A 14,506-nucleotide genomic window follows, 5' to 3' on the forward strand; every position below is an offset into this window, starting at 1 on the left:
ATAACAAAAAATTATACACCACAGCCATGGCATTTATTTCAGATATGCAAGACTGGTTCAATATTCAAAAATCAATTAATGTAATCTATCACATCATCAGACTAAAGCAGAAAAATCATATGATCATAGCAATAGATTATAGAAAAACCATTTGACAAAATCCAATACCCATTCATGATAAAACTCTCAGCAATCTAGGAATAGAAAGGAACTTCCTTAACTTGATAAAGAACAGCTACAAAAAACTCACAGCTAACATACTTACTTAATGATGAGAAACTAGATGCTTTCTCTAAGACCAGGAGGAAGGCAAGAATGTCTCCTCTCAACACTTATATTCAACATTGTACTGGAAGTTCTACCTAATGCAATAAGACAAAAAACATCCAAGAGGGGCTGGCCTGGTGGCGCAGCGGTTAAGTGCACGCACTCCACTTCGGTGGCCCAGGGTTCACTGGTTCAGATCCTGGGCGTGCACTGATGCACCGCTTGTCAAGCCGTGCTGTGGCAGCATCTCATATAAAGTAGAGGAAGATGGGCACGAATGTTAGCCCTGGCCGATCTTCCTCAGCGAAAAAGAGGAGGATTGGCATTGGATATTAGCTCAGGGCTGATCTTCCTCACACACACAAAAATATTAATCCCAAGAATCAACAAAAAATTCCTTGGAACTAAAGCCCAATTATAGCCAAGTTGCAGGATACAAGGTTAACATACAAAAGTCAATTGTTACCTATACACCTGAATTTCAAAATCATTTATATTTGCACCAAAAAAAAAAAAGAGAGGGAAATACTTATGTATAAATCTAACAGAATATGTGCAAGATTTATATGAGGAAACCTACAAAAGTTATAAAAGAAATCAAAGAAGATCTAAATAAATGGAAAGATACTCCATGTTTATGGATAGGAAAACTTGTTCAAGTCTCAATTCTTCCCAAATTGATTTATAGATTTAATGCAATCCCAATCAACATTTCAGCAAGTTACTTTGTGGAAATCAACAAATTGATTCTAAAGTTTACATGGAAAGGCAAAAGACCCAGAATAGCTTCCACAATATTGAAGAAGAAGAGCAAAGTTGGAGGACTGACACCAACTTTAAGACTACTATAAAGCTATAATAACCAAGACAGTGTGATATTGGTGAAAGAATAGATGAATAGATCAATGGGATAGAATAGAGAGCTCAGAAATAGACTCATACAAATATGGTCAGCTGATCTTTGACAAAGAAAGAAAGACAGTCCAGTGGAGAAAGCTTAGTCTTTTTCAACAAATGGTGCCAAAACAACAGTCCATGGACATGCAAAAAACCCAAAACAACAAACAAACAAACAAAAACTAGACACTGACATTACACCTTTAACAAAAATTAAAATGGATAATAGACCTAAATGTAAAATGCACAACTATGAAACTTACAGAAGATAACATAATAGAAAATCTAGTTTGACCTTGGGTTTGGTGAAGACTTTTTAGATACAACACCAAAAGCACAGTTCATGAAAGAACAAATTGACAAGTTGGACTTTATTAAAATTAAAAACTTCTGCTCTGTTAAAATCATTGTATGAAAAATACATAGAATGAAAAAATAAGTCACAGACTAGGAGAAAATACTTGCAAAACACATATCTGATAAAGATAACATGAACCATTCAAAATATACAGAGAACTCTTAAAACTCAACAGTAAGTCAACAAACATCTCAATTAAAAAGAGGGTTAAAGATCTGAACAGACACCTCACCAAAGAAGATATATGGATGGAAAATAAGCAGATGAAAAGATCTCCACATCATATGTCGTTCAGGGAAATGCAAATTAATGAGATACCACTACATACTTATTAGAATGGCCAAAATCCAAAACATTGGCAACATCAAATGTTGGCAAAGATGTGGAGCAACAGGAACTCTCCTTCATTGCTGGTGGGAATGCAAAATCATACAGCCACTTGGGAAAGCAGTTTAGCAGTTTCTTACAATACCAAGCATACTTTTACCTTGTGACCCACCAATTACACTCTTTGGTTTTACCCAAATGAGTTGAAAACTTATGTCCACACAAAATCCTGCACACAAATGTGTATAGCAGCCTTTCTCATAATTGACAAAAATTGGAAGCAATCCAAATGTTCTTCAATACGTGAATGGATTAACTGTGGTACATCCATACAATAGAATATTATTCAGCCATGAAAACAAATGACCTATCAAGCCATGGAAAGACATGGAGGAAACTTAAATGTATATTGCGAAGTGAAAGAAGCCAATCTGAAAAGGTTACATACCGTATAAATCCTGCTGTATGACATTTTGGAAAAGGCAAAACTATAGAGACAGAAAAAAATCAGTGGTTGCCAGAGATCGTAACTGGGGTAGGGTGGGCAGGGTAGGGAGGGATAGGATGAATCGGTGGAATATAGGGGATTTTTATGGCAGTGAACCTATTCTTTATGATACTGTAATGGTGGATACATGACATGCATTGTCAAAATCTATAGAACTGTACAATACAAAGAATGAATCCTAATGTAAACTATGGACTTTAGTTAATAATAATGTATCAATATTGATAAATATAATGTATCAATATTAGTTCATCAGTTGTAACAAGTGCAGCACACAAATATAAGATGTTAATGGTGGGGGAAAGGCGGTATATGAACTCTGTACTTCTCAATTTCTCTGTCAACCTAAAACTGCTCTAAAAATAAAGTCCCATAAAGATGGGAGAAAGGAGAGAGAAAGAACAAAATATAGAATGCTCATTTTCATATAGACATTAGGTGAATGTTAAGGGATACCAAACAAACAAAAGCTGATAAACCAGATAGTACAAGTTTAAATAAGCGAAAAGTTATAATTAAAAAGTTAACCACTAGAACGAAAATGCAAACCTTCCTAAATACCAGAAAAATTTAAATCAAAGAGCAAAGAATACATATTTTATAGAGAAAGAAATATAACATAGAGCAAAATTCACATAATTAAAAAATATCATAATAGTGTCTGGGAGAACCCCAACCTCATATAAGATGACATGAAGTAAACTTACACTTCCCCAAGTGATGAAAGTATATGAAATTTAATGGATCAGAGCAAAACAGTTTATTACAGCTTTGCAAACAACAGGAGCATCGGCATTGCTGTGCTGGGTTTCTTTGTCCCCAAGTCCTGTGGAGCAATATAATACTGAGGCTAGATGGAGGCTACATATGCAGTGGGTTTTGCCACAGCTTAGGAAGCCAGAACCAAAGAATGCTTAGCACCTTTTGTAGCAAGCAACAAACAAGCCAGTCCTCCTTGCTGGGGAGCAAGCAGTTAAATCGTGGTCACGCTTTGGTTACCTTGACATACTTAGTTGCCTATGTGACTAGTTCCAGAAAGTACACAATATCAGAAGATGGATAAGCCTTGTAGTTTTGCACTCAGCAAGAGCATGCAGGAATGCTTATGGCCTAAGGAGGCCTGCCTCTCCTAATGTAGATATGAGACCAAACATATTAGTCATAATAATGAGAATCTTCTTAACTCATAAAGCAAAACTCAACTGCAGTATACAGGGGACACACCTAAAACAAAATAATTTAGAAAGCCTAAGCATAAAGGGATGGAAAAAAGTCTATAAAGCAAATGGAAATTTTTTGCCATTTTGAAATTGGGTTGTCTGTCATCTTACTGAGTTTTGAGAATTTTTGTGTTTTCTGAATACAAGTCTTTTATCAGATATATGATTTACAAAAGCTGGATAGGCTCCTGGATGAGAAAAACAGCAATAGTGGAAAAACTGGTGAAATTTGAGTATGGTCTACAGTTAATAGTATTGTACCAATGTTAGTTTACTGGGTTTGATAATTTTAATAGTTATATAAGATTTTAACATTAGGGAAGCCAGGTGAGGGCTATATGGGAACTCTGTACTACTTTTGCAAGTTTAAAATTAGTTTAAAATAAAAAGCTAAAATAAATGAATAAGGACTTCAAAGTGATACAGTGTGTTCTCATGTTAGCATACTCTTTCTTCTAACATGTGGCATTGATAGGTAAAATTTAAAAGAGAAAACATAAAAATATATAGAAAGACTTAAAAACTAGATAAACATATTAGTGGATCAGAAATCAGAATAGAAATAGAAAGCTGTGAATGGAAATGATGCCACAGTCATATTTGACTCTGGGTTTAGAAGTACTTGGAGAATAGGAGAATATGGTTCTTTCCTGATAATGAATATTAAAAATTCTCCATATGAGAAGGACTAGAATCAGAGTCACTAATGGAAACTAAGGGCTTGAGTGGGTCTCTTCACACTCAAAACCTTGTGAAAGGAGATCTAAAATAACAACTACTATGGCTTATAACATGCTGTCGCCTAGTGAGGTGAAAATGGCACAGATACAGCTACATGACCAGACATTAAGTGGGGATATGTTAAATATCTATTCTCACTTAGATGGGTGCAAAAGCCAATCTCCAAGATCAGTGATCCTCCTCTCATGGTATTCATGTCCTTGGTTAGCCCTGCCTCCACGTATTGTGTCAATATTGGTCTCTATGACTGATAGAACATTGTGAAAGTGACAGTGTGCAGCTTCAAAGGCTAGGTCATGAAAGAACTAGCAATCCAAGTGAGATCAAGATGCAAGAGGCAATATCTTTTATGACAATCAAAAAGCCTGTGTTGAGGCCCTCATGAGCAGGAACTGAGGTGTGTCAACAACCGGCACCAACCTGTCAGCTGTGTCAGTGAGCTACCTTCAGCCTTCAGATAATTGTAGCTCTGGTCAAAATCTTGACTGCAACCTCATGAGAGTCTCCAAGCCAGAACTGTCCAGCTAAGCTGTTTCTGAATTTCTGACACACTGAAGCTGTGAGAAAATAAATGTTTTTTGTTTTAAGCCATTAACTTTTGGATTGATTATCTTATATAGTAATAGACAATTTTATCATGGCAATGTTAAAACTCCTTAATAACTGGTTATGCACTTGGGGGTGGGACAGACTAAAGCAATTTAAAAACTCCTAGGTGAGGAGGGATCAAAATGGGGAGGAAGGGAATAAAAATGACAAACCATAAACATAACACTTTTCCTAGTAAAATAACCATGCAAACCAAAATGTTAAATAAGTGAAGGAATTTAATGTGAAGATAGCCAGAGCAGCAAATTTTGTTGTTTGCCTCTGCTCTTACTGCTTTCTAACAGAACTAAATTTCGTTTGGGTAATCCACTCATGTCTACACAGCCATGCATTTAGCTAAACCAAACATGGTTGTCTGAATCCCCTTCTTGCTGAGTTATTTAGGGACACATTTGATGCAATATTAGCTTAACATATATGTCTACTAATGAACTTTTGGGAAAGATTTTTTTTGCTGAGGAAGATTCGCCCCTGAGCTAACATCTCTACCAGTCTTCCTCTATTTTGTATGTGGGTCGCCACCATAGCATGGCTGACGAATGGCGTAGGTCCATGCTGGGAACTGAACCCGGGTTGCTGAAGCAGAGTGCGCTGAACTTAACCGCTAGGCCACAGGGCTGGCCCTGGGAAAGATTTTTTTTTTTACTGATTAAAACAATGTACAAGGGGGCAGCCCGGTGGTGTAGCGGTTAAGTGCGCCAACAAAATTATCAAATGGAACATTCATTCTCAATGAAATAGATTTTATGGAACAGTCTGATGAAGACTTTAAAATGTATATTTTGAGGTTGTTTGAAAAAATAAATTTCTTCCCTTTCCAAAAGTCTAGGAATTGTAAAGCAAAAATAGGAATAAATGAAACAACATTTGGTTGGGAAAAGGAATTAATTGCAAATCCCATATATGATTAAATGTAATAATTTAAATACAAATTCTGCAAGGGGGATAAACTCTTGACTGAATGGAGTCAAAGATTGAATTAATGAATTGAAAGATAATTTGAAGAATTCATCCAGAAAGATAAAGAGATAAAAATTATGAAGAGCAGATAAGAGATATAGAGGGCAAATTGAGGAAATTCACCAACACAGAAGTTCCTGATGAAAAAATAGAGGGAATGATGGATAAGTAGTACGTGAATAGATAATAGCTGAAAACTTTCCAGCATGCAGAACAACAGAAATCCTCAGAAAAACATGTACACTGAATATCGTGCAGGATAAATAAAGGTAAAACCACACCGTGAAATAGTTTAATGAAACTGCAAAACATCAAGGAGAAAGGATTTTCAAAGGTACCAAAGAGAAAAGACAGTTTAGCAACATGGAAGTAGCAATTAGGTTCTCTGCAACTATAGATGTTGGTGCTGAGGGAAAAAAAGACCATCAGCCTAGATTTCCATAATCAGCCAAACTATTATTCAAGAAAGAGGACAAAATTAACTTTCTGACATATAAAAACTAGAAACCTTTCCCATCACACACTCTTCCTAAAAGAACTGTTAGTGGAGATACTTCAAAAAGCAGTAAAGTTAATTTAGGAGAAGGATGAAGGATAAAAGAAACAACTGTGAGCACACAAATTTATTTAATATCAGTTATGAAAGGAAGATATTTAGAAAGAAAAAGTGTTTTTGGAAAAGAAGTTGCAAGGATATCTATCATACTTCAGAACATCTGGCTATTCAAATAAAAAATACAACCTATGTTTAAAGGAAAAATCCCTACAAGGTTACCAAGTTTGTATTAGCCTGTTCATAGTGGGGAAAAAAGAGCAATTTTTTTACATTGTTATTGTATGCTTATAAGTTGTGACATATTTTTAGGAATCAGTACTGCAGAAGTAAGGAATAAACATTTAATTGGAAGTTAATTTATGGGAAATACTCAAGGTTTTTTGAAGACAACATAGGATTTCCCTCTTATTTTTGGCTTATCTTAGGGTGTGTGTGTTTTGACTGTGGCACATGATATGCATTCTTACTGTGTAATGGCCGCAGGGCAAAGGGTTGCTGTTGCTTCAACGCAATTGCATATTATAAAGAAACCAATGTCTTTTGCTTTTTTGTAAGAAAAAAAAGTATAGCAAGTAGGCAAAAAATCTCTTTAAGAGGATACAAAGAGCCCTAAACATAAAAAAAGTTAAAATGGACTATATTAAATTGAGGAATTTTTGTCTATAAAAAAGGAAAACACCTTTGGAGAGAGTTAGAAGGCAACACATAGAATGAGAGAAAGTATTTACAGTATCTGTATCCAACAAAGAGCTCAAATGTGAAATATATAAAGAATGCCCAAAAATCAATAAATAGAAGACACTTATCCCAGTTAAAAATTATATTGGTAAAAAGACTTAAGAGACACTTCACAATAAAGAACAATTTTCTTGAAATTGTTTTAAAAATAAAGGAGAGAGTCTTGGTCTGTTTGGGCTGCTATAACAAAATACTACGAACTGAGTAACTTATAAAACAACTGAAATGTATTTCTCACAGTTCTGAAGGCTAAAACTCGGATCAGCATGCCAGCATGGTAGAGTGAGGGCCTTCTCCTTGCTTCATAGCTGGTGACTTCTCTCTAGGTCCTCATGTGGTGGAGGGGGTGAGGGATCTCTATAGGGTCTCTTTTATAAAAACACTAATCCCATTTATGAGGGGCCACTCTAATGACCTAAGCACCAACCCAAAGCCCAGCTCCTAATACCATCACATTGGACATTAGGATTTCAACATGAATTTTGGCAGGGTGACACAAGCATTCAGACCATAGAAGAGAGGAATTCTAGTTTCTGACTAAGATGGAATAGACACACTTTTTCCTATTCCTCTAAGTACAGCTAAAAACTTTGCACATTATATATAAAACACATGTTAAGAAAACTGAACAGTAGACTGAAGAAGGCATACTCACTAGGGATTTGGTGAATTGTGGTTCCATTTACAGATGGAAAAGGCAGAGAAACAGGTTGAATTCTGTTTATGTCACATGAAGTTTGTGTTGCCTATTAGACACACTCAAGCAGACATTTAGGTACAGGAGTCATTGGCATACAGATGGTATTTAAAGCCATGGAAAAGGATACATTAGTCAGTTGATAGAGAATAGGATGGGTATCAGGACTGACCCCTGGGCATATTAATATTTAGTGATTAAGCAGAAGAGGAGGAAGGACCATTGGGGAAGGAGGAAAACTAGGAGAGGATAATGTTACAGAGCCTGAGGGAAGAAAATACAGCGTTTCCAGAAGTTGGGAGTGATCAACTGCATTAAATGTTGCTGGGTGTTAAGAATCACTAAATTGACCACCAGATTTGGCAACATGGATGTCAGAAAAATCATTACTTAGACTTCACCGAGTTCTGTATTATCTGAAGCCCACAGCACTTACAATATATGTCACTAAATTATGTAACTCACTGTATTTTCCCTTATCATACTTTAATCTTATTTTCCAATTTGTAAATTTATTGAGGAAAGGAAACTTGCCTTATATTTTTATACTTGTTAGCCCTTTGCACAATGCTAAAGAGTAGGCGATTGTTGTTAGCATGTCAGAGTCTGGCTGTTAGCTCCATGATATGTTTTGACTTCATCTTCTCCTCCTCCTTTTTGAATATTAGATATTTGTATAATATAGTTATAAATCATTGATTATACCCTCTCTTTTCTTCTCAAGTTTTTTTTTTCTTCCTGCTATTGATCTCATATTCTAATAAGAAAGTAAATAAGGAAAGAGAGGTTAAAATGAAACTTTTTTGCCACTATCTGTGGTAAAAACTTTGGGTAAAAAGACTGAAATTATAAGCTAAATTTTATACATGAATTTCAGTTAGCTTTGCTCACCCATAATATATCAGTATATTGCTAATTGCAAATTTACTTAAAGTCTTTCTGGAATTGCCATATATGTTGTAATAACAAATAACAATAATCTTTCTTCTTTTCCTTTTTGTAAAATTGTAAATTATTCCAACTATACAGAGATTAAAATAATAGATAACCGTACACACTCAAGATACTGAATTAGCAGATGTTAACATTTTATGATAAGAATTTAGATTGTTTTGTTTTTTAAACAAAATTTTACAGATTTTGTTGATGCCCATTTTGTGACCCTCCTTAATCCCATTCTCTTCTCTTTCTCCCCCAGGTAACTATGATTTTCAAGATAGTATATATTCTTCCTGTGCATACTTTTGTAAGTTTAAAATATATATTTGGTGTGCTATTAAAAATTTATATAAATGGTATCATATTATATACATTCTATCTCAATTTGAATCATAATGTATCCTACGGCAGCGCTTTAATTCAGTGTTATATAATTTATCCATGTTGACCCATGTATATTTAGTCCATCATTTAACTGTCACATAATTTTCCATTGTGGGTGTACATTACAATTTATTTAGTTCCCTATTAATAATCATTTAGGTTGTGTCTACTTATCCACTGCTACAAATAGTGTTGCTGTAATTATTAATGAAGATTCTCATGTGCGAGAATTTCTGAAGGTTATATACTTAAAAGTGGAATAGCTGGGTCAAAGACTATGCACGTCTTTCTCTTTATTAGATATTTCCAAATTGCTGTCTGTGGTGTTTGCACTTAAATTATACTTCCCTCAACACTATATGACCAGTATGACCAATGACCAATGACCAGTATATCAAATCCTCCCCAACGCAACATATTATCAGATTTTTAACATTTTTGCCACTGTGATGAAAGAGAAACATTTCCATTTCCATGATTGCTAGCAAGATTGAATACTTTATTATTCATTTATTGGTCCTTAGCTTCTTTTCTTCTATGACTTTTCTATTTATGTCATTTTCCCATTCTTAATTTTTTTGGCCTATCTCTTGAGATTTGTGAGAGTTCTTTTAATATCCTAGATATTTATTATGTTTCAGTTACGTGTGTTGCAGATTCTTCTCCCAATCTCTGCTTATATTTTCTCCTTTTTAATGGTTTTTAAAATTTCATTTAATGAAGTTAAACTTATCAATCTTTTCTTCTATGCTTTGCGACTTTGCGGCTTATTTAAGAAATCCCACAATCATCCTTCAATAAATTAGAAAATATTTATTTTCACTATTTCAAATTCAATCTCACTGTATCAAATTCAAATTCAATTTCATTGAAAGAATAAAATACATTGTGTAGAAAGTGTATGGAATTTGGTTTTAATGTGTTGAATCTGGTTTTAATGTCTGGGAGGTAGAATTCAAAATTCATTATCTTTAGAAATAGTCACCTGCTCCAATTTAACAATTCCAAACAAGCATAAAATCAGAATTTTTAATCTCATTTTTCTGAAAATACAAACAGTCTAATTTTAAGAAATGCCTTGATTTTTAACTAAAAAAAATTAAGTTTAATTTACATGCTAATGTATTAAAAATCAGAAGTCTATTCTTACCTCTAAAAGTTCCTCCGTCCCTACTCTTTGACTCTCAAACTTTTATGCCTTTGCTTCTGTTTTTCAGTCTTTGAAATACATACATACATACATGCATATATACATACATACAAATTCTTTCTTCTCTCAAATTTCCATTTATTTCATCTTTGATTTCCCGAAATGGCCCTGTTCACTTAGATTTAATTAGGCTTCTAAAGACCGATAGCAAAGCTTTTTTTTAGGGATAAGTAGGAGGTTTGCTATCAACTTGACTCTGCCTATAACCTTCTTTTCTTAATTAAACAGAAAAAAAAAGGAAAGCTGGAGGGAAAAGTTTTCAAAGAGTAAAAGATTGGTCACTATAAAAATTTTTTAAAATTTCTACTGCAACTGAAATTCATTCAGAGTTTAAATCTGTTTCGTATAATTCAAATAAGAAAAACTACGTAGGTATTGCACTAAAACATTTCTATGCTAATGGAAGTGCTGTATATAGTATTAAGGTGGCAAGTTATTAATATTGCATTTACATTGCAAGGTAAAGAAAAAATGAAGAGGAACTGATAGATTAAAAGAGCTACGTGGTTACATGGGTAGGTTCACTTTGTGAAGATTTATTGGACTGAACACTTTTTATCAAACTATATATTTCTGTACTTTTCTGTATGAATATTCTACTTCAATAAAAAGTTTTTAAAAAAGAGACATAAGAGATAGTCAACCTAATGCAATATATGGATCCTGATTCCAATAAAAAGTTTTTTTAAGACTTTATTTGCAGCTGAAAAAAATCTGATATTTGATTAAAAAATTAAGGGAATCATTAAATAGTTTTAAGAGTAACAGTGTTATAGTAGTGGTTATTTATTTTTTAGTCCTTGTATTTTAGAAATACAGGGAAATACGTAATGGATGCAGTGAAATGTTATCTGGGATTGGCTTCAAGATAATCCAGTGGGTGGAGCAGTAATGGGAAAAAATTGATCATGTGTTGACACATGATGGATACACTGGTGTTCATGATAATATTTTCTATTTTTGTATTTGTTTGAATTTTCTGTAATGCAATTAGAATGTATACTCACACTCACATATACCAAGTTAAATTGATACTTGACCGTTTCTCACGCTAGTAAGTTTTCACCCTTACTCATACTGTTTTCCTTAACTCAGTCATTTGGAGGAGAAAAGGAATCTGTTGGAAATTTTTCATTACTCTGTTTAGACGCAGGATGGCACTCTTTGAATAAGTAATTAGCCAAAGTCCACTTCTCACTAAGTAAGCGCCTTTCCTTCACAATGCTGCCACTACCCATGGCAGTTTGTCTTAGTTGAGAGTAAACGCTTTTCAGATAGCTTACATATATAATTACTACTCACACCTTAACTTCAGTTTTCTATGCTGGCTGTGTCCATCTACTACCAGTTCTTGCAAAATTAAGGATAAGGTTCAGAACTGTGTAAACCGTGGTTTGATGCAAAAACATCTCTGTGCCCACCCTCCTTATTTTTGGTGTTTACAATTGCTATGAGACTAGCTATCTTATTTATTTTAATGTAAGTATATATGTCCATATAATCTCCATGTGAATCATCTTTATTTAAAACTGTGAATGCCAACCACGGGAGGTATTTCTACGTTTTAAATGGCATTGAGCCAAATACTACTGATTAAGGTCAAGATGAGGACTATTGACTGTGGACAGATGCTTTCCTCTTTCAACCTTTGAAAAAGAATGGAAATAACTGTATTCTTGGATGTACTCAGTCTGATTCATGCCTTCTTGTAGCCAACTATTCATGTATTCACCAGAAGAATTACACCTACTACCTCCGGTGCAGGAAGAAAAAAAAAAAATCAAATGAGCAATAATGTTAGCAGAAGCTTGAAACATAAGAGCTGGTATTCAAAAAGGTCCTCCTCCCCTCCCCCTTCCCTCCGATCCAATTCCTCTTTCTGGTTCTGGCCATCGGAAATTGACTTGGCGTTAACTACCAACTGGAATTTCAAGGCGTCAATTCCCGCCCCCCTCACCCCCCAACCTCCGAGGCTCTTAAACCTCTCGCTACGCTACACTCAACGGTAGGGACAGATAAATGATGCAGCAGATTACACCGCTGAAAGGCAACAATTGTCCTGAGCTATTTTCACATTTTTTCCTATTTCCGATTTGTGTGCCAGACTTTGTTTGCTTGCTTAGGACATAGAAAACATATTTGGGCATTTCCCCCTCAGTTTAATGCCAGTGGCTTTCTCCCAGCAAATGAAAGTGAAAGTGCTACGTTGTAGCGGTGTTTTATCCTTAAAATATAGACTAGCAGCTGGTGTGTATGGAGGTGTGTGTGTGGGGGAGGAGGGATTGGGAAGCTCGAAGAACCAGTTTTTAGGTTTTGTTTGTTTATCTTGAGATTGCAGCAAGGTTCCTGTGTTTTTTCCCCCCTTTCTGGGGGTCTGACTTCGGATTTATTTTCATTTGGGCAGTCATTGAGGTTTCATTCAATGTACTGACTTAAAAAAATACACTCCACTTGTAGCTTTCCCCGGTTGCACTTTAAAACACCATCCAGTCTCACCCTCATCTGGAAATAATGCAAGCTTCTCTCTCTTCCCCCGCTCCCGCCTCCTCCACCTCCTTTTTTTCTTTTAAAGCCCCACATAACCTGAAGTCGGTAATCAGATGGAAAATGTGCTGGTCTTAGTTTACTTTAGTCTACTCTCCCTTTTGGTGGCAATCTTACTTGTTGAGGTATATTAAAAAAACACATTTTGTGCACATGTAGCTACTGAATCTTGAAATCTGCCACTGATCTAAGTTTGCTATAAGTTTCCTCAAAGACACTGTTTATGTGCAACTTTTAACATTTTTGTTGTGTGGACTTAAAAAAAATACACGAAGAAGGACACCAGAGATCTTAACAGTGACATTAGTTCATCTAAAGTCATTCATCCTCTCCCTCCCCCTTCCCTTTTCCAAGAAACAAGTAATCACAAACCAGGCTAGAATTTCTAAAAGAGGTTAGAGGAGGAGGAGGAAAAGAGGCGGAGTGGGGTAGGGGATTGAGGTTAGAGGGGCCAGAATTTCTCTCATTCACAGGGTGGAAAAGTTGACATTGTCTAAGCCCTGCTGAATGGCTGGTAGTTGGTTACCCCGATTGTACCTCTACCTCCCCTCCCCCTCCACGTGACGACCCAGGACACATGCGCACCCGACGCAGCCCGGCACATCTGCAGACTGACGTCAGTGTGCTCTGCCTCCGAGGAAAAGCTGCCAAAATTTTCTCCTGCTGCAATTCAAGTTGGCTGGGGGCCGGTAGTGAGATCTAGGGCTACTTCAACAAAACTTTGCTGCCCTTCCTGCTCCTCTTGTCTTCTTTTCTCCTGATACCTTTTGATGCTCTTCACATGTTATTTGCATTGCAAAGGCACTAAGCTGTCCAGGAAGAGAGGGCACCACTTCCACCCCCAATAAGTCTTTTTTTTTTCCTTCCTTCTTTTCTTTTTTTCTTTTCCTTTTTTTTGGAGGTAGGGGGAGGCGAGATAGAAAGGGGGTTTGCAAAGGCAGCATCTCAGGATGTATTGAAGGCATCTCTTTTTCTGCCATATCGGAAAGTCCGTTCTCTAAAGCCCGGTTAGCCAGACTATAGGGTTTTATTCTGGCTGCAGAATAACTGACTGACTGCTGTGGCTTTGCAAAGGGGGGCAGAAAAAAAAGTTAGAGAGGAGAGGGAGTACGTGAGTCGTCCAGTGCAATCTCTATTGTTTGAAACTTACTTTTTATCAGAATTTGAAGATGAAAACGGTAAGGAAGACTTCACAATATTCAATGAAACCGTTTTTTTTTTAAATTAAAACTTGTGCTTTGCTTGTCTTCCGAATAACGCGTAGAAAACTTTTTTCTGTGTGTATGTGTCTTTTTTTTTTTTAATGGCAATGAGTGAGCTTGACTGAACTCATTTTACAGATAGAAATCTTTTTAACTCTAGACTAGTCGGGGGTTGGAGAATTCTGGGTCTTGCAAGTATTTTATGATGGAAAAAATATACATTTGTTATACCAATAGACGTGTTCTGTGAAGTATGACTTATTATGATTATTGTGATGTTTTAACTAATCACCAAATAGTAATCGAGAAAGTAATAATGATGTGTATTTTAAACTGATTTCTAGTTTTC

At 35.5% G+C, this 14,506-nt stretch overlaps 1 protein-coding gene across 2 annotated transcripts in view; it reads left to right on the forward strand.

Moving 5' to 3' along the window:
- CENPK (centromere protein K) overlaps nucleotides 1-14,506 on the forward strand; it is a 71,778-nt gene that overhangs the window by 50,735 nt on the left and 6,537 nt on the right. Inside the window, exon 11 of one of the 2 annotated variants that reach the window (XM_058563987.1) lies at nucleotides 9,077-9,124. The exons of the other annotated variant lie outside the window; for it this stretch is intronic. Within the exon in view, the coding sequence (XP_058419970.1) occupies nucleotides 9,077-9,124 (48 nt within the window). The remainder of the gene's footprint in view (nucleotides 1-9,076; nucleotides 9,125-14,506) is intronic. 2 annotated transcript variants of the gene reach the window in all.

Source organism: Diceros bicornis, chromosome 20, assembly GCF_020826845.1.
Source record: "Diceros bicornis minor isolate mBicDic1 chromosome 20, mDicBic1.mat.cur, whole genome shotgun sequence".
Lineage (NCBI taxonomy): Eukaryota > Metazoa > Chordata > Mammalia > Perissodactyla > Rhinocerotidae > Diceros > Diceros bicornis.